Below are 23,180 nucleotides of genomic sequence, written 5' to 3'. Positions count from 1 at the left end.
CTTCTCTGACATTCATTCCTTCCTCTTTCCTTACAAGGACCCTTGTGATTACATTGCAATTTCCCAGATAACTCAGAATTCTCTTGCCACCTCAAGATTCTTAATTTAGTCACATCTACAGAGTCCTTTTTTGGATAATTTAATATATTCACAAAATCAATAGTTAGGATGTGGACAGTTTTTGAGGGGGATTATTATTCTGCCTGTCACAGAGGGTTGAATTTTAAATGGAATGAATTTAACGTAGGGACAGGAATCTGTATCAAAAACAGAAATAATTCCCCAGGTAATATATAGATCTTAATATGAGAAAATTATTACATTTTTCTGTTGTTTATAATTCTGTCAATACTGCTGAAATAACAGATGCTGCAAACTAGTCTGAAAGTTCAGATTTTCGTTTAACAAAGAAAGAAATGCAAAATTTTCTGAAAATTTGATTTAGAGCATTACCAAGTCTTTATTAAATACTATAATTAGATTATTTCTACCCTGGGATAAAGGTTCAAGTGACTTTTATTTGCTCTAAACCTTGGCTAATCCTGAATGTAAACATGATGGTATTTGTTCTTTGTGTCATCACAGACCTGAAAATCTTCTGTAGTGAGTTTTATACTCAGTAAAAATAGGAAACCAAAGATTAGGACTTCAATGAACTGCCTAGGGAGGGTGAAACTTATATATGAGAACTGATTACATAAAGTACTTGAGAAGCCTAGGAGCCCAAACATCTGACTGAGATGATTTTACCTCCTTTCAAGGATGAGGCTCATCTTCATCTCTACCCATTGAAGAGAACAGGAATTCCTAGAACCTATGTGGCAGAGATCAAAAAAGCTGTGACTTAGGTACCATGAATGGAGTAATTGGGGAAGTGATAAGGCAAGACTGTGGGGAGCTCTTCTCCCAGTTTCTTCTGCATAATTCTTTCTTCTTTCTAAGCTCTTTTCTCATTGATCTGTTTCAGCCTCTACATTTCTCGTTATTCAGTTATTCCATTAGGCTAATGTATTAGGTCTTCACAAGTGCAAATTCAGCTGAGGAGGAATTAGCATAATAAGGCATTGACACTGAGGATACATTAATCCAATTATACTGTTATTTACTAAAGAACATCTTTAGAAAATAAAGCCTACTATGTATTTGAAGTAATTGTAGGAAAAGAAAACTTATCTTGAAGATCTGCTAAGGGAGAACAAGTCCAAATGGGGTACTATAATGAAGAGAATTTTGGGCAGCCATTCAAGCAGTTTTTGTTGTGATTAGAAGAAAACAACATTATTGAAAGAAAGTAGAGCATATTGCATAGGAGGAGGGCATCATCTTCCAATTTTCTCCCTTTATTTAATTCATTCCTCATATTTGGCCATGAGACAGGGTAGATGAGATGAAACACAAAAGAATTCTGAGAATATTAAAAGTCTTAAAAATAAAGTGAAGCATCTTTGCAAATCTCTACTCTTTCAGACAACGTACAAAGACATCAACATTTATTAAGTTTATACGTGAAAGTGATCTCAAAGATGATTCCAAAGGGATTGATTTTATGACAGTACAAGGGAGAAAACTGAAAACCTTCCTTTGTGATAATATGTGTCTTCAGTACAATCACAGATTTATGTGACTTTTACCATGATTGCATATACTTGGAATATAATTTAGTATAGTCAAATTTGATTAGCATAAAGCCATAGATGTAAGCAAACTTTAATCTAGTGACATGACTGAAATTCTAAAACATGTGGGCAGTCTATATATTAATATAAATTAATATATATCTTTTTTCAACTTTTATTTTAAGTTCTGGGGTACATGTGCAGGATGTGCAGGTTTCTTACATAGGTAAACATGTGCCATGGTGGTTTGCTGCACAGATCAACCCATCACCTAAATATTAAGCCCAGCATCTATTAGCTGTTCTTCCTGATGCTCTCCCTCCCCCACCCCCATGACAGGCCCCAGGGTGTGTTGTTCCCCTCCATGTGTCCATGTGTTTTCATTGTTCAGCTTCCATTTATAAGTGAGAACATGTGGTGTGTGGTTTTCTGTCCCTGCATAAGTTTGCTGAGGATAACGGCTTGCAGCTTGATCCATGTCCTTGCAAAGGACATGATCTTGTTCCTTTTCATGGCTGCATGGTGTTCCATGGCATGTATGTACCATACCACATTTTCTTTATGCAGTCTATCACTGATGGACATTTGGTTTGATTTCATGTCTTTGCTATTGTGAACAGTGCTGCAATGAACATACATGTGCATGTATCTTTAACATAGGATGGTATATATTCTTTTGGGTATATACCCAGTAATGGGATTGCTGGATCAAATGGTATTTCTGGTTCTAAAATTTTGAGGAATTGCCACACTGTCTTCCACAATAGTTGAACTAATTTACACTCCTACCAACAGTGTAAAATCATTCCCTTTTCTGTGCAAACTCATCAGCATCTATTTCTTCTTGATTTTTTAATAATCACCATTGTAAATGGCATGAAATGGTATCTCACTGTGGTTTTGCTTTGCATTTCTGTAGTGATCAGCGATGTTGAGCTTTTCTGCCTATGCCTGCTGGCCACAAGAATGTCTTCTTTTGAGAAGTGTCTGTTCATGTCCTTTGCCCAATTCTTAATGGGGTTGTTTGTTTTCGTCTTGATTATTTCCTTAAGTTCCTTATAGACTCTGGATATCAGACCTTTGCCAGATAGATAGATTGCAAAAATGTTCTCCCATTCTGTAGGTTGTTTGTTCACTCTGATGATAGTTTCTTTTGCTTTGCAGAAGCTCTTTAGTTTAATTAGATCCCATTTGTCAATTTTTGCTTTTTTTGCAGTTGCTTTTGACGTTTTCATCGTGAAATCTTTGCCTGTCCTTATGTCCTGAATGGTGTTGCCTAGATTTTCTTCTAGGGATTTTTATAGTTTTGGATTTTACGTATAAGTCTTTAATCCATCTTGTGTTAATTTTTATATTAGATGTAAGGAAGAGGAGTCTAGTTTCAATTTTCTGCATATGGCTAGCCAGTTCTCCCAGCACCATTTATTAAATAGGAATTCTTTCTCCATTGCTTGCTTTTGTCAGGTTTGTCAAAGAGCAGATGGTTGTGCGTGTGCAGTCTTATTTCTGGGTTCTCTATTCTGTTCCATTGGTTTATGTGCCTGTTTACTATGTGAAATAAACAGTTTAAGAAATAGTAGCTTAAAACTTTTTCTACAAATTTTATTTCTGTAGTCACTTCACTCCAGGCAGTGCTTTAATATAATCATAATGCATATTCTGGAGGTTCTTACTTCAAAACAATTTCAACATTCTTATCTTTCTCATCAGTCTCAATATTCTTCCTATGCAGGTATATAACGGGAAAATGTTTTGTTTCTTTTAAAACAAAATTTCAATGAGTCTACTAAATAAATAAATAAATAAATTTTTTTTTTGGTACATTTGATGGGAAATAATAATATAGAATAATCACAACTTACTGATTAATGAAATTTCTCTCAGAAGTATAGATCATTCACTTTTTCATTTCCCTCCATTTTAACTAGTCTTTAGAGATTACTTATCGTAAAATCTGACATGAAATAAACTGAGAGCTTTTCATTCAGTTTTTCAAGTTTAGAGAATCTAGTATAAAGAGGAGCTGATCATTGTTGCTGTTTCACTGACGATTTTGTTATCTTTGATTATAATGTAATAATATACAACTCTTTCCCAATGCCCTAATACAAAAATAACCAGTGTTAATTTTCTGTTTGTATAAGTTAATGCTAATTTTAAAATTCCATTTTCATACTTGCTTGTTATTCATTTTGTTTTGGTCAAGATAAATTTGCTCTAATTAAGCTAACATGGATTCTATTTTGCTGTTTTCATTGATACTGGAATATTGTCCCTTTCCCTAACTATGCTTCTAAATTCAATAGATAATTGCTCAAGGTTAAAGTGCAGTTATATTTCATATCGTCTTTTTAATCTAGATTTATTTCCAGTCATATTTCAGACAACTGACTTATTTCTTTTCCTAATTATATTTGTTTACTACCTTTACTTATTTCAATTTGTTCTCTGTTTGTTCCTTTGTTCTTCATTCAAGTTCCCAGATAATTGAAGTAGATTGTAGACCAATTTAGGTCAAAATATTTTCTTGGCTTATCACCTGAGATTCGTAGAAGGATCTCTTGAGAAATTAGAAATGTCATTATTATATAAGGGATTTTAATATAATCATAATGCATATTCTGCAGGTTCATACAAAAAGAAATTAAATTTACCAATGTCTTAGTCTAGCATACTTTTTAATTATAGAATACATCTTAACTCCATTCATTATTGGGTTATTGACATCAACCTAGGAATTGCAGTTATTTAGGTTTGGCGGGCAATGCTAATGAATGTTTTAAAAATAATGAATTAGTGAAGTTCTTTTTGCGTTGAAAACTGAAAACTTATTTTAGTTAAGATCTTAGTGTATCTCCATAGAATGCTTTTAATTCTTTACTCTTGAGTTTACACTTACAAAGCCAAGTTCTCATGATAACATTTAGTGCCTCTATATGGCCATGCTTATGTTGCCAAATAATTAAGCACAAATAGCATCTTCGAAAAACTCAGAAGACATACAGGACAGCAACCTCCCAGAACAGATTTCTCATGGACAAGAAATCTAGTGAGACTTTTTTCTACCTAGAATCTTGATTGAAGTGAATACCTAAATTTTCTGAAATGTTAACGTTTCTTCATCAGATACTCAAGGTTAGGAAGAAGTGCCTTTTTATGGCTTACGATATGGATCTTGATATGAGTCATAATTTTTTTAATGAAGGAGAACCATTCTGTCTCCTTGCCCCACACTTGAGCTTAATGTTCTAATATTAGGAAACAAAAAGGTTTATAATTCTTTAGTTTGTGAATTATAATTGACTTTTTAAAAAGAAAGTTAACTTATAATTGTAATAGCTGCTAACTCTCTGACAAACCTTTTGCACATCACTGGAAAGCATAAAAGACAAAACTATAAGTTCATGATTTCATTCTCTTTTTTTTTTTTTTAATTTTTTAAATTATTTATTTATTTATTTTTGAGATGGAACCTCGCTCTGTCACCAGGCTGGAGTGCAGTGGTGTGATCTCGGCTCACTGCAACCTCCGCCTCCCAGGTTCAAGCGATTATCCTGCCTCAGCCTCCCAAGTAACTGGGACTACAGGTGTGCGCCAACATGCCCATCTAATTTTTTTGTATGTTTTTAGTAGAGAAAGGGTTTCACCGTGTCGGCTAGGATGGTCTTGATCTCTTGACCTTATGATCCACCCACCTCGGCCTCCCAAAGTGCTAGGATTACAGGTGTGAGCCACCGTGCCTGGCCCCCAGGTTATACAATTATAATTCATTTATAGTTATAGGCAGACTTGTTTAATGTTTAGGAATTATCAGTTCAGCTTTCTGTGTGTAATTGAAGGGAATTTTTTTTTATTTGACACAGTTATTAGAAAGACATAGTTATTTAGCAAGCAAAATTACATATTGAAGGTAGTGAGAAAGACATTATTTTATGTGTTTGTGTTCTAGCAAATCTGAAAGATTAATCAATTTTAACCGTAGTGTGGGGGATGATAGTGGTGAATAATGTCAGTATTATTGATACACATCAGATTCTTTTCATGATGGCATCCACTTTACATACAGTAAATTATGTATAGCTTTTGTATTTTGGTTGAGACAAGAATGATGCCAATAACCTAAACTATCTTTACTATATTGTGCCTTTCTTTGTAGGGGCTAGCTAAATCTTTAGGAGTTTAACTTCACCTATAGTATATTTGTCTCCATTAATAACAAGAACATTATAATTTTTGACTAATGACAACAAAATTTAGTATTTTGAGCATAAATTTAGCCAAACAATTCCTCTATATTTCTTTCCAATGTCAAAATAATACTTTTATATTTTAAATTATATATTACTATAACAGAATAAATTACTGTATATTTTCTCATTAAAGAGATTTATGCGTGAAATATTTCCAAGTGAAAGACACACTTTTAAGTGTGTGATAAAGCCATGAATTATTTCTACTCTCACACCTCTTAGAAAAATTTTAAAATAAATATTTATATAAAAATCACTCTACAGTAAGCTGCTGAATAATCAGTTGATTTCAGCCTTTTGAGCTTTTCAGATTCTTACTGGAAAAAACTATTTTGATGGAATGGTTTTCCCCTCCCTTAATGTTGCTCTGACAATTTGTAAAATATTGGAAAATGCATAACTGCTATATCTGAATCATACATTTAGAAAAATGTTTACTGCATTCATAGCCACCTTTAAAAAATTGGACAACATTCAAGAGGCTAGCCCAGGTACTACTTAAATAGTATATTTTTAGGAACTTATGGTAACAGCAGTGACAGTAATTACTTTGAAAATAAGGACTAAATGAAGCTTATAGTATTGTGTTTTGTCTTTATTTGGGTCCAGTTCTTAAGAAAATAATTGAGGATCATTAGTTTGAAATAACTGTCTACACTGAGGAGTAATATTGAGCCATTCTCAGAGAGATAAAAATAAGAAATAATCCAATGAATAAGCAAACATAAATTATTCTTTTAGGGATTTAAACATAATTTACTGATATTTTCTGATACATTTTGATATTTAAAATACAAAAGTTCAAATTATCTAATGTTAAGTAAGCTGATGGATTGAACTTGTCTACTCATAATTCATAATTCTTCCATTGAATATTTGAAGCCCATAAATTCAATACAGCTTCATTTTTATGGCACCTATCTTAATTATTGTTCAGCAGGGATATTGAAATATGAAAATATACACAGAATTATAGTTCTGTGCTGTTTTTGTTCTTTCACATGCTAACAAGAGCATACATTTTTAAAATTTAGTAAACTTAAATTATAAAAAGTAGGAAAATGTCTTCTCCTTGAAATAAAATTGATATTGATATTTCTCATCTGAGAAATAAATATTATACTTTATTTTTTTTTTCAAGTAATGTCTGGAACAGCTAGAATCTCTCCCAGGTGCCCTAGGGCAGGCCATCTCATAGAGATATACGATCACTGGGTCTTGCTGTCTAGATCTGGAGGCTTGTCAGGATCAGAGCTCTGCACAGAAACGTTAAGAGATTTTGCACTGTCAATATTTCAACCTGTCCAGATAATCTGTGTGAAAAGCATTGTTCTTCCGTGCTTCTCTGGATGACCTCTTATCCCTTTTTCACGTCATTATGTTTGCTGGGGGGAAATCCTGCTGTGCTACATCATAATAACATGTAATCTTCTTGCTCAGTTTAGCTGAGATTTAAGGAGACTCTGTTCATAGAAACTGTTCTTTAAAGCCTGATCTATAATTTTGCAGAATCACCCTAGCAGAAGAGCAAGAGGCTTTATAAGAGCGATACAACCATTAAAACTCTTAAACGAAGATTAGTTTCAAGTTTTACAATCCGGTACCAAACCATCTGGCAAATCTCATGTCGGGTTTTGTTAAAGCTCTGAGCTTTCTAAGTGTTAATTCATCCCCCTTCTATAACATTCCCCCTTCCCTAAACACACATAGGAACACACACTTGACTTAATGATTAAGATAAAAGATCTAATTAAATGCTCCAAGCTTGTTGATTTTTCCACCTGGTGATTTGTTGCTCTTGACGACAATTTCTAGATAGCTGTTTGCTTTTGGCAGAACCCTTGGAATCCTTATGGATAAATGAATATATTTTTCCCAAATTATTCATCTCATTTTTTCCACATTTCTCTTGGGTCTAACTACATCCAGAAGGAGGATCCTCATTACCTTGTGCTGACAAACCACTTCAGAGGAACTCAGATTAGTCTGGAAAATATTGAACATGCCTATGAAATAACTCAACGCTATTTTACTCAAGATCTCATCATTGTAGCTATGATGATGGCAGCTATCCTAGAAAAAAATGAAATCTGAAAATAAATTTTGGTTTATATTAACCCGGCATTAAGTCATTTCTAAACATTCCATCCATAGCTATCAAACTGTGCTTTGCATTTAGAAATCCATGTCTCTTGACACCAATATGTACACAAAACTCAAGACAAAACAAAAGAACACACAAGGAATAAAGGAGAATTAATCATAGAACGTAAGGTGTTCCAGATTCACAATGTCTTGTCTATGCCATACTGTTCATAAACATAGCTTTACATGTCCCTTTAGTTCTGCTAAATGTATACCAATTTCCCCATGGAGAGGAAACATTATTAAATTATGTATTTTCTAGTCTTGCCTCATCTCTAAAAAACACAGTAAAAATTCAGTCTGTGAGTTTATATGAGAATGCTTTACTCTGCGTAACTTACAAGAAAGCTTATAGTTGTTATATTTCTTCAAGCATGTCATCTACAGAGTCCTTCTAGGCAAGAGAATTCTCAATACCTGAAAATTTTGACCGAACACTAAATATCAAACTCCAAGTCTAAACCTATTTAATACAACCTTTCTCCTTGTCTCCACCTAAAAGACATTTCATTGATTTTTAAGCAAATATAGATACATTCTATAACTTTTAAGTAGCCAATTTATTTCATACTTTCAATTGTCAATTTGACTTAAAATCTATAGTTATCCTTACTATAAGCATTAATAAATATGATTCATACCTGTTCTCAAAATTTAAGTTTTTGAGAAATCTCCAGTTTTAAAAACCAACTTTTGAATTCGAAGTTTCAACTAAATTCACACAAAAACTTATATTTACCCGAGTAAGAAGAATTTATGTCCAATCAAAAGAGGCTTCTTCCAACTAGAGATTATGTAACAATTGGAATAAGTAAAGAATAGTTAATGTCTGCCTTACCTGTTCCCAGCACCCTCACTCATCATATTATTGTAGCAGTGGTCAATTTTTATTTTTCAGATATATGAAAAAAATAAAAAAAAAAACCTCTAAGTAACTGGAATTAATTGTTTCAACAAATTTCAGTTGCTTCATAGTACCTTACTGATGAGAACTGAGGGTCATTTCTGAATGAGAATAGAAGATTGTAAGGCCAGCATTCTCCATCACTGGCAGGGCTGCTCAGGGCCTTTCTCTTGTATTAAAGTGATAGCTTCACTTAGAAAAGAGACAAGGGGAGAGAGAGGTGGATAGAGAATGATAGAGAGAAAGAACGAATCACATGGTGAATGGCTTCTGCTTCATGTTGTTAGAGAAGATAAAACCATAATAGTGCAAACCAAGAGGATAATTATAAAATGCCAAGCACTTTATTATAGTAACTCAGTATCATAGAAGTATGTTATGAGGCTCATGTTATTATACTCATTTCACAGATGATGAAGCTGAGAATCATATTAAATAACTTGACAAACTTCATAAAACTAGTAGACTGTAGAGCCAAATGTAGATTCCAAAGGCTCTATCCTTTCCAGTGTTGCACCATATTGTTGAGTAGATTTTAGTCTCTTTTAAATATCTATCTTTTCTTCCTTAAATATTGCATATAAAATACATCTCAAAACCTCTAACAAATATAAGGCAGAAAGGCATGTCAGGAGAAAAGAAACATTAAAGAGAGTAGTAATTAACTGAGAGTTTCTCCTATTTCAGGAAACCTCTGGATTATACTCACAGCAATTAGAAAACATGTCCTATAACATTATAAAAATTAAAAGTTGATATTGTGTCAAGGCTTTTAATGAAAATCATTCATCTATATATGTCCTGGGAAAAATAAGTATCAAGTTACACTTTATGTTTGTAAGCGTTGCCATAGTTTTGATTAATGTTATTTCCACAGTAAGGATTATGCTTTCTTATATGGAAATGAGAATGAAGGAAAGGTTTTATAAATGTAATCACTAGAAACATCACCCACATACTTACATGTCTTTAGGCATATATCATCCTGCTAGATGTTGCATAGGACTCTCCAAAAATTATCTCATATGCATATTTGAGGAGACCTTTTTGGCCCTAATCTATCAGTATTTCAACCATATGGCAATAAGATAACAATAATGGATCAGTTATACCCACTTGTAGTGTTTGGTAACTAAAATAAAGTGATGACTGTGACAATTTATAATGTAACATATTTGTAAATCCTGAGATTTCCATGGTGGGTTTGATTACCCAGAAAATGATAGCATACTTACATGTCTAGTGGAAAACCTACTGCATTTGAGAAAGAAATGTAATTGCTGAATGCACCAATGCGCCTCTGGATTCTTTTTTTGCTAGATTTTGAAACAATAATGGTGAGACTGTATTCAGAAATAGCATGATCTTATTGTAAGAATGATTTTCTTACCATTAGGTTTGAGTTACAATACAATTTCTAATTGCCAGAAGAAAGGAAGCGTTCCACGTTTGTCCTGAAAACAATCACAAAACCAGGGGCTGAGTGAGATGGCTCACACTTGTAATCCCAGCACTTTCAAAGGCCATGGCAAACAGATCATTTGAGCTCAGGAGTTTGAGATCAGCCTGGGCAACATGATGAAACACTGTCTCTACAAAAATATATATATATACAAAAATTAGCCAGACATGGTGACATGTGCCTGTAGTCTCAGCTACTCAGGAGGCTGAGGTGGGAAGATCCCTTGATCCTGGGAGGTTGAGGCTGCAGTGAGCCAAGATTGCACCACTGCATTTCAGCGCAAGTAACAGAGTGAGACTCAAAAAAAAAAAAAAAAAAAAAAAAAATCACAAAACCACAGAACCAGTCGACCTCTCCCAGAAGATTTGCAATTAGTCAAGTTAAGGAAAGCAGTTGATGCATGAAGTTACTAAAGCTCAGATGCTGTGCGACACTGTCAGGAAAACATTTAAGAACAGCAAGAAGAACCGGCCAGATTTAGAAAGTTCAATCAAATTATCTTGCTTCATAAGCCTATTTTTGCAAAGCAGATGTATTTTGGGAAATGAATTTTTTTCTTTTAGGTTACCTGCATCGTATTATTTTCATGAAAGTCTGAGTCCTTTGGAAGCTGCAAATATATTTTCCATTTATTGAAAAACTTTATTATTGTGTATATTTTGAGAAATAATTCTCACTTCTGTGAATTGGAATTTGCCTTAAAACTTTCTTACTTTTTGACAAAAAAGATGGAATTAATAGAATTTTGAGCATTTACTCTTAATCAGTGCTTCTTACGATCCAGCCTCTTCCTACCTCCTCCATAAATAAAATAATTCAAGAAAATTACCGGTAATTTTTAATCTATAGAATTTCTAGATTCTAAAAGGTGGGAAATAATATAAACCTATCCGTTTTCTCTTACATATGTCTATTTCTTTACACAGCATCACCAGTGAAACAATGTATTTGTGCTTGAAGCGTTAATGCAATTTTAAACAAAGTCAACTTCCCTTCCAATGTCTAAGCGATTACCAAGTAATCTCTAACTTAGGAATAATAATAAGATCCAATATCTATCCTTCCTTCTCTTAGAAGTTATTATTTTTTATTATTAGCAATAATGCCAGTGACATTTCTCAAGACTCGTTAAGATCATTGCTAAAACACACTTCTCACTTTTTGGCATTGAGCTCTATCTTAATATGAACTGAATTAAAATGTGGCTTAAATCTACAAAGACTGTGATTCTTATAAAGCATTTTATTCTTTTCTTGAAAGTTTGACATCTAATTCCATAAAAGGAAAGATCGTTTGGTTCAGTATGTGGTACATGTAAGGAAAGAGAAATGCAGATCTGCATCTTATTTCTCAGGTGTCACTGATGAACCATAGTTCATTTTCTTAAAACAGTCAAGGATAAATGTAGTTAATCACTAAGTTTTCCTGCAAGTGTCATTTCTCTCACTTGCATTACAGTTAGGTCTCAGTAGTCCTGTATACTGGGGCTATTCTATTAGATGATTTCCTGGTTTTTAGTCTTATAACTATGGGATTTTGGAGGGGGCGGGGAGTGATAGAATATTGGCAGGGGTGGGGGGATTATTTTAAGTTCTTATTTTTGTACAAAACAAAGCAAAATAATTTTTTCTAATGTTTGAATACTGAAGCATGTTATACAGTAGACATGTTTAGTTGCCAAATTTAAATGTGCAAGATACATCCACATAGACTTATACTTTTAACCACGTAAAACCGCATCCCTGCTTAATTAAATGGACATATGAATACAGCATTATATATTAGACAGAGGGCAGCCTAGCAGACGTTGAACTGCCCACAGTTGACAGAGAATGTTTAAATTAGATGCTTAAAATGTGCATGTGAAATGCAACCCAAATAAACTTTATTTTTTTTTAAAAAAGTTAAATGTACCTTTTGGCTATTTGCATGTCTTCTTTTATGAAATGTCTGTTCATCTTTTGCCCATATTTAAATCAATTTTTTCTGTTGAGTTGTTTGAGTTCCTTATATATTCTGGGTATTTATCCCCAAAGTTGTCAACATCACTAATCTTCAGGGAAATGCAAATAAAAACTACAATGAAATAGCATCTCATTCCAGGTAAAAGGGCTATTACAAAAAGACAAAAACAAAACAAACAAACAAACAAAAACACAGATAATGGAGAGGATGTGGAGAAAGGGGAATGCTGAAACATTGGTGATGGGAATGTAAATACATCCACTATGGAAAACAGTAAGGATGTTCCTGGAAAAACTGAAAATAGATCTATCATATGATCCAGCAATCATACTGCTGGGTATATATCCAAAAAAAAATGAAAAAGAAAAGAAAATTGATATATCCAAAAGATACCTGCACTTTTATGTTTATTGCAGCACTAATCACAATAGCCAAGATATAGGATAATTCTTCAATCACTTCCAACTTGGTATTCCTTCCTTACATAAGTAACAACTGAACATCTTTGGTAAAATCTGTTAATTCCTGAAAAGACGATGATAATTTGCAGAGGATCTGCGTCCTCAATACACTTGGCACTTATCACATCTATTAAATCCCTTGGCATTTATCACATCTATTACATATCTTTGTATGGCAAATAGCAAATTTGTGTTGTGGTGGCACACACAAGATTGATTTTAATTTGCAACAAGAGCACATTCACAAATATAACCCTTGAAGTCATTAGGTTGCAAAAGCATTGGACAGAAATTTTCTACAGCTTAAATGTCAGCCATTTAAATATTTAATTTTTTTATCTTTATTTTATTTTATTTTATTTTATTGAGAAAAGGTCTTGCTCTGCTGCCCAGGTTAGAGTGCAGTGGCAGAATCATAGCTCACTGCAGCCTCCAAAATGCTGGGCTCAAGTGATCCTCCCACCTTGACCTCCCAAAGCACTGGGGTTACTGGTATCATTTAAATTGTCCTCCACAATTTCATTCATATGTTTAATAGAACATATAATAGAACTCCATGTAAACTCCATGAGAAAATAAATTTATTTTCTTTTTTTTCTCTTTTTTAACTCTAGTACCTAGAGCTACGTGTGGCATATGGTTAACCCTCAATAACCATTTGTTACATAAATAAACTATGATTTCTAAAAAGAGATAATTTACCCAGGCACTATTTTAGTTACCTGTAGGCAATGTTAATATAAAATGTACTGTGTGTTTTACTTTTAACAAACAGCTTAAAATACTTCTATTTTCTTCCCTTCTAAAGCCAATGAAGGAGATCATGCGATCTTGCACCCCCATGAAAGAGTCTACTACTGTGGAGGTCTGGATTCATCCCCAACCACAGGTATGAAAAAAGCCCTATGATTTTTCCTCCCTCTTCCTTTTAAATGATTTTTATAAAGGTATGAGGAATACTCTTAAGTAGTGTACACAATGTGTGTTCCCTTACATTTCCTCAGGTGATTTTGTGCTGGACTCAAAATTTACTGTTGAAAATATGACAGTAAATATATATCTTTTTAGTGTGATTTGATAATAACAGTGAAATTAACTTGTTGGATCAGGTAAAAGTATTTCTCTAAAAGCATCTTCTAAATGTTTATTCTGCTGATGTTTAAGTGTAGTTTTGTAATCATGGATTGAAAAAAAGTAAAACTGCTGTTTTATAATATGACTTAAATTTAAGTTTTAGCATAATATAGCATAATTTGCTTTTTATGTTAATTAGGCAAACTTTAGTAAAACTTCATTGAAACAAGTTTGTTTGGGGGATAATATTAGCAGCAGTAAATATGGTAGGTCTGCAGCAAACTCTTCCCTTGGAGGGAAGAATTCAACCAAAGAACATAAGGATGAGTGAGAGACCAATGCAAGTTTTAGAGCAAGAGTGACAGTATATTAAAAAGTTTCAGAACAGTAATGAAAGGAAGCAAAGTGCACTTGGTAGAGGGCCAAGTGGGCAATTTGAGAAATCCAAGTACCCTGTTCGACCCTTGACTTGAGGTTTTTACACATTGGCATGGATCCAAGGTTTGTGTGTCTTCTTCCTTGATTTTTTGTTGGGATGGGCTATCCTCCTGCAGTGGCCTGTCAGCACTTGGGAGGAGCCACGTTTGCAGTGTGTTTACTGAAGTTGTGCGCATGCTCATTGAGGCATTTTTCCCTTACCAGTTGAGTATTCCTAGAGGAAGGTCATATACCAGTTAAACTCTGCCATTTTGCCTCTTACCGTACATGTTTGAGCCCACTCACCCAACTCCTGAGATCTTATTGGGAAGCTGCTGATCACCAGCTTCAGGTGTTTTCTATCTTTTGGGAGTCTCCTTTTCCTTGCCTCTGCTGCGACTGATTATTATTTTAAAGAGACAGTTTAATGACAGCCTGACCATCACCTGATGGTCACCTGACATTCTTGGGGGAGGAGCATCTTCTGCCCTGCTCATGTCTGTATAGCTACCTACTCTAACACAACCAGTCTGAATTTGTTTTTAAAAATCAAGTCATAAAGTGTATTTGTAAAGCAACCACTTTTACTTATTTTGGTCGGGACAGCTAAAAAATGTGACCAAAAGTTCAATTCTAATTTGTTTTCCTAGTATAGGTTTTAAGAGGACTTAAAAAAATGGGGTTAGAAGGCCAATGTCCAGACATCTATATGTTATTTGGTATTCTATGACTGGTTGTTATACCGTTGTTAATAAAGTCCTGAATCTGACTCCTCTGGTGTCAAATTAATATCCATAAATTGCCTTCTACCTAGTTATTTTCAAATGTCTTTTATTTTTTATAGGATAAAGAAATTCAAATAATGTAAATACACAAATATGAATCTAGACTATTAGATATATAACCCAAATGGAATGGAAGGAGGATCATGTTAATTATTTATTAATTTATGTGTGCATCTGAAATTCATGGAAGTCATGTGTTCTGTAATTATAACATCCTACAATATTTCACAGATTTAATTTATGCTCTTTACAAAGAGTTTCAGAATTAATTTATGCACTGTGAGGAGATATGATTAATATTATTAAAGTAAATCCCAACCCAGGATTCTGTCCAAATTTTCACAAGTTTTAAGTTATTCCAGCCTGAATTAGTGAAGTTTCACCAAGTTTGAAACTATCGTAACCTCCCAATGGGTTCTCGTTTCCTGCTGCCTAGACAGAGCCAATTTATCAAGACAGGAGAATTACAATAGAGAAAGAGTTTAATTCACACAGAGTCAGCTGTACAGGAAACTAGAGTTTTATTATTACCCAAAAACTCAGGAGAGGATGGAGGTTTTTAAGGATAATTTGGTGGGTAGGTGGTCAGAAAGTGGAGAGTACTAATTGGTTGGGTCAGAGATGAAATCAAGGGAATGTTGAAGCTGTCTTCTTTTGCTGAGTCAGTTTACCTATCTGGGTGGTACCAGTTGATCCATCAAGTGCAGGGTATTGAAAATACCTCAAGCACTGATCTTAGGGTTTACAATAGAGATGTTATCCCCAGGAGCAATTTGGGGGGTTCAGAATCTTGCAGCCTCCAGCTGCATGACTCGTAAACCATAATTCCTAATCTTGTGGCTAATATGTTAGTCCTGCAAAGGCAGTTTAGACCCCAGACAAGAAAGAAGTTGGTTTTGGGAAAGGGCTATGTATTAGTATGTTCTTACACTTTTAGCAAGAAATACCTGAGTCTGGGTAATTTATAAAGAAAGGAAGTTTAATTGACTCACAGTTATGCATGACTGGAGAGGCCTCAGGAAATTTACAATCATTGCAGAAATCATCACTTCACAGGGCTGCAGAAGAGACACTGAGTGCCAAGCAAAAGAGGAAACCCCTTATAAAACCATCAGATCTTGTGAGAACTCATTGTCATGAGAACAGCATGAGGGGAACTGCCCCCATGATTCAATTATCTCCACCTGGTCCCACCCTGGACACATGGGAATTATTACAAATCAAAGTGAGATACGGGTGGGAACACTGAACCAAACCACATCATTCCACTGCTGGTCTCTCCCAAATCTCATTTCCTCACATTTCAAGACACAATCATGCCTTTCCAACAGTCTCCCAAAGTCTTAACTCATTTCAGCATTAACCCAAAAGTCCAAGTCCAAAGTCTCATCTGAGACAAGGCAAGTCCCTTTCTCCTATGAGCTTGTAAAACCAAAAGCAAGTTAGTTACTTCCTAGATACAATGGAGGTACAGGCATTAGGTAAATACACCTATGCCAAATGGGAGAAATTGGCCAAAACAAAGGTGTTTCAGGCCCCATGCAAGCCCAAAATCCAATAGGGCAGTTTTACATCTTAAATTTCCAAAAAGATCTCCTTTGAATCTACATCTCACACCCAGGTCACGCTGATACAAGAGTTGGGCTCCCACAATCTTGGGCAGCTCTGCCCCTGTGGCTTTGCAGGGTACAGCCTACCTCCTATCTGCTTTCAGAAACTGGCCCTGAGTGTCTGTGGCTTTTTTAGGTGCACAGTACAGGCTGTTGGAGGATCTACCATTCTGGGGTCTGGAGGATGGTGGCCTTCTTCTCACAGCTCCACTAAGCAGTGCCCAAGTAGAGACTCTGTGTGGGGGCTCCAGTTCCACATTTCCCTTCTGTACTGCCTTAGCAGAAGTTCCCTATGAGGGCTTTGCCCCTGGAGCAAACTTCTGCCTGGTCAACCAGGTGTGTCCATACATACTCGGAAATCTAGGTGGAGGTTCCCAAATCCCAATTCTTGACTTCTGTGCACCTGCAGCCCCAACTCCACATGTAAGCCACCAAGGCTTGGGACTTGCACCCTCTGAAGCAATGACCTGTGCTATATGTTGGGCCCTTTTAGCCATGACTGTAACTGAAGCACCTGGGACACAGGTCACCATGCCCTGAGGCTGCACAGAGCAAGAAGGACCTTGACCCAGCCCATAAAATCATTTTTCCCTCTTAGATCTTGGTCCTGTGATGGCAGGGGCTGCCAGGAAGGTCTCTAACATGTCCTGAAGACATTTCCCCCATTGTCTTGGTGATTAACATTTGGCTCCTCATTACTTATGCAAATTTCTGCAACAGGCTTGAATTTCTCCCGGAAAATGAGTTTTTCTTTTCTATCACATCGTCAGGCTTAAATTTTCCAAAATTTTATGCTCTGCTTCCTTTTGAACTCTTTGCCACTTAGAAATTTATTCCGCCAGACACCATAAATCATCTCTCTCAAGTTCAAAGTTCCATAGATCTCTAAGGCAGGGGCAAAATGCCACCATTCTTTTTGCTAAAACATAGCAAGAGTGACCTTTTCTCCAGTTCCCAATAAGTTCCTCATCTCCATCTGAGACTACCTCAGCCTGTACTTCATTGTCAATGTCACTATCAGCAATTTGGTCAAAGTCATTCAACAATTCTCTAGTAAGTTCCAAACTTTCCCACATTTTTCTGTCTTCATCTGAACTGTTGAAACTGTTCCAAACTCTGCCTGTTACTCAGTTCCAAAATCGTTTCCACATTTTAGGGTATCCTTATATCAGCACCCCCTTACCTACCTCAGTACGAATTTATGGTATTAGCCTGTTCTCATGCTGCTATGAAGAAATACCGGAGACTGGGTAATTCATAAAGCAAAGGGTTTTAATTGACTCACAGTTCTCCATGGCTGAGAAGGGGGCCTCAGGAAATTTATAATCATGGTGGAAGCCACCTGGTGGCAGGAGACAAAGTGAGTGCTGAGCGAAGGAGGAATCCCCTTATAAAACCATCAGATCTCATGAGAACAGCATAGGGTGAACTGCCCCCATGATTCAATTATTTCCACCTGGTCCCACCCTTGCCACATGGGGATTATTACAATTCAAAGTGAGAGTTAGGTAGGGACACAGAGTCAAAGCATATCAGGCTATTATGGTCTTTGTATCAAAGTTAAACCATAAACTAAGTTCCTCCGACAGTTCAGCCTATGCTATGCCCAGGAATGAACACGGACAGCTTGGCAGTTAGAAGCAAAATGGGGTCAGTTAGGTGCAATCTCTTTCACTGTAATAATTTTCTTAATTATAATTTTTGCAAAGGTGGTTTTACTATGACTTTCAAGTCATGCCCTGCTGATTCAGTCTCAAGAAAATTGGTGAGAATGTAGAATACAAGGCAAACATAACATAATAATCCCACCTACACCTGTATCCAAGAGGCATCTCAGAATTATACTACACGTTTATTGAATGTTTGATTAAGAAACCATTGCTGTGGTCTTCAGAATAGAAGTGTTGAAGAAAAGCACACAATTTCAAATAGGCACCTTAAGATTATAAAATTTAACCTACCAATATGACATCAAGTATCACTGGGATAAATAGAAGTCAGATGGAATTAGACATTGTAATATAACACTTTTCCTCGATGAATAAGAAGATGCTAAATCAATGATTTTTTTTTTTTTTTTTTTTTTTTTTTTTTGAGACTGAGTTTCGCTGTTGTTGCCCAGGCTAGAGTGCAATGGAACGATCTCGGCTCACTGCAACCTCCGTCTCCTGGGTTCAAGCGATTCTCCTGCCTCAGCCTCCCAAGTAACTGGGATTACAGGTGCCTGCCACCATGCCCAGCTAATTATTGGATTTTTAGTAGAGACAGTATTTCATGTTGGCCAGGCTGGGCTTGGGCTCGAACTCCTGACCTCAGGTGATCCACCCGCCTCGGTCTCCCAAAGTGCTGGGATTACAGGCATGAGCTACTGCACCCAGGCATAAATGAATGACCTTTTATCTAAGCAAGTAGTTATTTCTGACTGCATTCCGGTAAATGGAGTGCCATATAATTAACTCTACTGATTTACCAATTACCAATTCTTTTGTCTGTTAACAAAGATAAAATCTTGTTATTGACACAATTATTTCTTATAAAAGGGGCACTTTTTTCTTGAAGATCTTTTTAAAGTTATCTGACAGCCTTGACTGCCTGAGGCTTCAATTGCAATTTAAGATAGACCATAGACTGATGGGTTACATTGTGTATATGGTATTATTACAGGCAAAGTATGTACGGATAAGGGCTTTTCAATCTTGTTTTTTAAGGAACATTGTGCTTGCCCCTGAAAAGCTTAAAAAAAATACTTATTTCATGAATCAACTTTTATGGTTTCTTATGAAATATCTTATTCTTAACAAGATATTCATTACTTAATTTGGGGAATTTTAAAAGCAATATTCTGAAAATAGAAACTAGTGGAAGTAGAGTGCAATTTAGAAGTTAAATCATTTCTATTCCTCCATTGAAATCTTTAAATACTTTGATAATGCCACATTCAACAATCTAGATGCCAATTAATTAACATTCACGATACAGATAGTGACTTTTTGAAAATCTTTAATTTAATTTAATTTTTTTGAGACAGAGTTTTGCTCTTGTTGCCCAGGTTGGAGTGCAAGGCCACTGCCTCGGCTCACTGTAACCTCTGCCTCCAAGGTTCAAGCAATTCTCCTGCCTCAGCCTCCCAAGTAGCTGGGATTACAGGTGACCCCACCATGCCCGGCTAATTTTTGTATTGTTAGTAGAGACAATGTTTTACCACGTTGGCCAGGCTGGTCTCGAACTCCTGACCTCAGCTGATCTGCCTGCCTGGCTCAGCCTTGTAAAGTGCTGGGATTACAGGCGTGAGCCACCACGCCTGGTGGGTTTTTTCTTTTTTTTTTTTTTTTTTAGTTGGCAAATGCTGCAGTGGTGTCCCATAAAACAGTGGATCCTAGCTGAAAAACCAAGTATTCAACTAATTATTGTGGGAATTGTGAAATCATAGGTCAATTTATTCTTTGAGTAAAGAAAATCAAATGAGAATGTCTATTTCCTTATTAGGATAATGATCATTTTTGTTAGCATCTTTAAAAATATTTTGATATATAACTGGAGTAAATATAATGAAGTCCTAAATTAGGTTTTCAAAAATTAATGTTAGTTTTAATCAACTTCAGAAGATAAATCAAATCACCCTGAACATATTTTCAATTTCTAGGGGCCAATGGGATCAAAAACATTCACTGCAGCAAATATGCTAGCAGCTGTGCAATACTTAGAGGAAATAGAGAGGTACTCAAAAAAATGGCAGTTGATCAGCTTTGCACATGCCATATGTATAAGCGAGTTAGCATGGAATTCTTATTTTTTTGTAATGTGGCATTTTATGATGATTCGATCGTTTCCCCTTCCACAATAAATTCACTCTTCACCTTCCCTTCCCCTGATTCATGGCAATTATAATGAGTTAGCAAGTCTAAAACTGAATGATGTTCTGTAAACAAACTGAAACAAAATAAAACTGGGGTCGACTTATTGGGACTTTTTCATGCTTTTCTAATGACATTGAATAGCAATTGCCTGGCTTGTAAAAAAATTATTCTACTAAGATGCCATTCTAATTATGCATTTAGACAATATCTTGACTACCACTGTACTTCATTAAATACAATATTTTGTAATCATGTCTTATATTTACTGAGAAATAAGTAGCTTGGAATAACAGCACTAGACAACTGCTGTAGAATATATGGGAGTGGGGAATGAACCTATTGTTTGACTTTAATTTTCCAAATATCAATGGTCACAGCTTATGACTCATGTCTTCTACAAAAAGCATAACTGACTTCTGGCACAAAAAGGACATAAAATAGTGCTATGTAAAGTGATACAAGAAAAATAAAGACATTAGAAAGAATGATCACTTTGGAAAGACGATGGAAGCCAAATGTGGTCATAAAAGTTATTTCTAGGCTAGGCGTGGTGGCTCATACCTGTAATCCTAGAACTTTGGGAGGCCGAGGCGGGTGGATCACGAAATCAGGAGTTTAAGACCAACCTGGCCAAGATGGTGGAACCCCGTCTCTACTAAAAATACAAAAATTAGCTGGGTGTGGTGGCAGGTGCCTAGAATCCCAGCTATTCAGCAAGCTGAGGCAGTAGAATCGCTTGAACCCGAGCGGCAGAGGTTACAGTGAGCCGAGATCCCACCAATGCACTCCAGCTTGGGTGCCAGAGTGAGACTCTGTCTCAAAAAAAAAAAAAAATTTTTCTTTTCTTTAAAAAATTTATATAAATTTACTATATATTAGGCAGTCTCCTAAACATTTAAAACATGAACTCATCTAATTTTCATTACTAACCTGTGACTGTTATTAAAACTATTATTTTTATTTTCTGTATTTTATAAATGAGGAAATTGGGGAACAGAAAGATGCTAGTGAGTACAAAAGACAGGATGCAAACTCCCTTTGTCTGGCTTCAAAGCTCATTTTCCTAATCATTTTATTATAGTTTCTCACCAAGAATGAAAAGCAAGAACAGAAGATGGTCCCTGAAACAAACAAACAAACAAACAAACATATATATATTTGCATATATTTGCATATGATAAAGTAAGATGATCCTTTATGATGCTGGAGTGAAAAGAAATAAACAATAAGATACACAAACCATACAGAATATAAGGTGTTGAAATGCCCCCCAAAATGCAATTTTTTAGAAATGGTAAATGTATTAGTCTGTTCTCACTGTTATAAAGAATTATCTGAGACTGGGTAATTAATAAAGAAAAAAAGGTTTAATTGACTCACAATTTTGCAGGCTGTACAGGAGGCATGGCTATGGAAGCCTCAGGAAACTTACAATCACGCAGAAGGTGAAGGGTAAGCCAGTTCATCTTACATGGTGGAAGCATTGGGGAGAGAAAGTGAAGAAGGAAGTCCTATACACTTTCAAACAACGAGATCTCATGAGAATTCACTCACTATCATAAGAAAAGCAAGGGGGAAGTCTGCTCCCAGGATTCAATCACCTTTTACCAGGTCCCTCCCACAACATTGGGGATTACAATTAAACATGAGATTTGAGTGAGGACACAGAGCCAAACTATATCACTCTTCCCCTGACCCCTCCCAAATCTCATGTCTTTTTCAGATTTCAAAACACAGTCATGCCTTCCCAGCAGGCCCCCAAAGTTTTAACTAATTCCAGCATTGACTAAAAAAAATTGAAGTCCAAAGTCTCATCTGAGACAAGGCAAGTCCCTTCTGACTACTAGCCCGTAATTAAAAAAAAAAAAAAAAAAAAATTAGTCATGTCCAAGATACAACCAGGGTACAGGCATTGAGGAAATCCTCCTATTCCAAAAGGGAGAAAATGGGAAAAGCAAATTGGCTACAGGCCCCATGCAAGTCCAAAACCCAGCAGGGCAGTTATTACGTTCTAAAGCTGCAAAATAATTACCTTTATACCGTGTCTTACATCCAGACCTCACTGATGCAAGGGATGGGCTCCGAAGTCCTTGGGCATCCCCACTCCTGCAGCGTTGCAGTGTACAGCCTTTTTGGCTGTTTTCATGGGCTGGCATTGAGTGCCTGTGGCTTTTCTAGGTGCACAGGGCAAACTCTCAGTGGATCTGCCATTCTGGGGTCTGGAAACAGTGGCCGTCTTTTCACAGCTCACTAGGCAGTACCCTAGTGGGGACTCTGTGTGAGGACTCCAACCCCACATATCCCCTCTGTACTGCCCTAGTAGGGGTTCTCCCTGAGGGCTTCATCACATGCAGCAGATGTCTTGCCTGGACATTGAGGTTTTTCCATTCATCCTCTGAAACCTCGGCAGAGGCTCCCAAGCCTCAACTCTTGCCCTCTGTGTAACGGCAGGCACAATACTATGTGGAAGCTGCCAAGACTTGGGGCTTGCACTCTCTGAAACAAGGGCTCAAGCTGTACCTTGGCCCCTTTTAACCGCAGCTGGAGCTGGAACAGCTGGGACACAGGGCACCATGTCCTAAGGCTGCACAGAGCAGCAGTGTCCTGGGCACAGCTCATGAAACCATTTTTCTC

The 23,180-nt window shown here is 36.0% G+C and overlaps 1 protein-coding gene across 4 annotated transcripts in view; it reads left to right on the top strand.

The window, feature by feature from the left end:
- Positions 1 to 23,180, top strand: part of LOC105487992 (protocadherin 11 X-linked) — a 789,315-nt gene that overhangs the window by 383,524 nt on the left and 382,611 nt on the right. For all 4 annotated transcript variants that reach the window (XM_011751645.2, XM_011751644.2, XM_011751643.2 and 1 more), the window contains exon 4: positions 13,612 to 13,692. In XM_011751645.2, coding sequence (XP_011749947.2) covers positions 13,612 to 13,692 — 81 coding nt within the window. The remainder of the gene's footprint in view (positions 1 to 13,611; positions 13,693 to 23,180) is intronic.

This window comes from Macaca nemestrina, chromosome X (assembly GCF_043159975.1).
Source record: "Macaca nemestrina isolate mMacNem1 chromosome X, mMacNem.hap1, whole genome shotgun sequence".
Lineage (NCBI taxonomy): Eukaryota > Metazoa > Chordata > Mammalia > Primates > Cercopithecidae > Macaca > Macaca nemestrina.
This window is presented reverse-complemented; position numbering and strand designations above follow the sequence as displayed.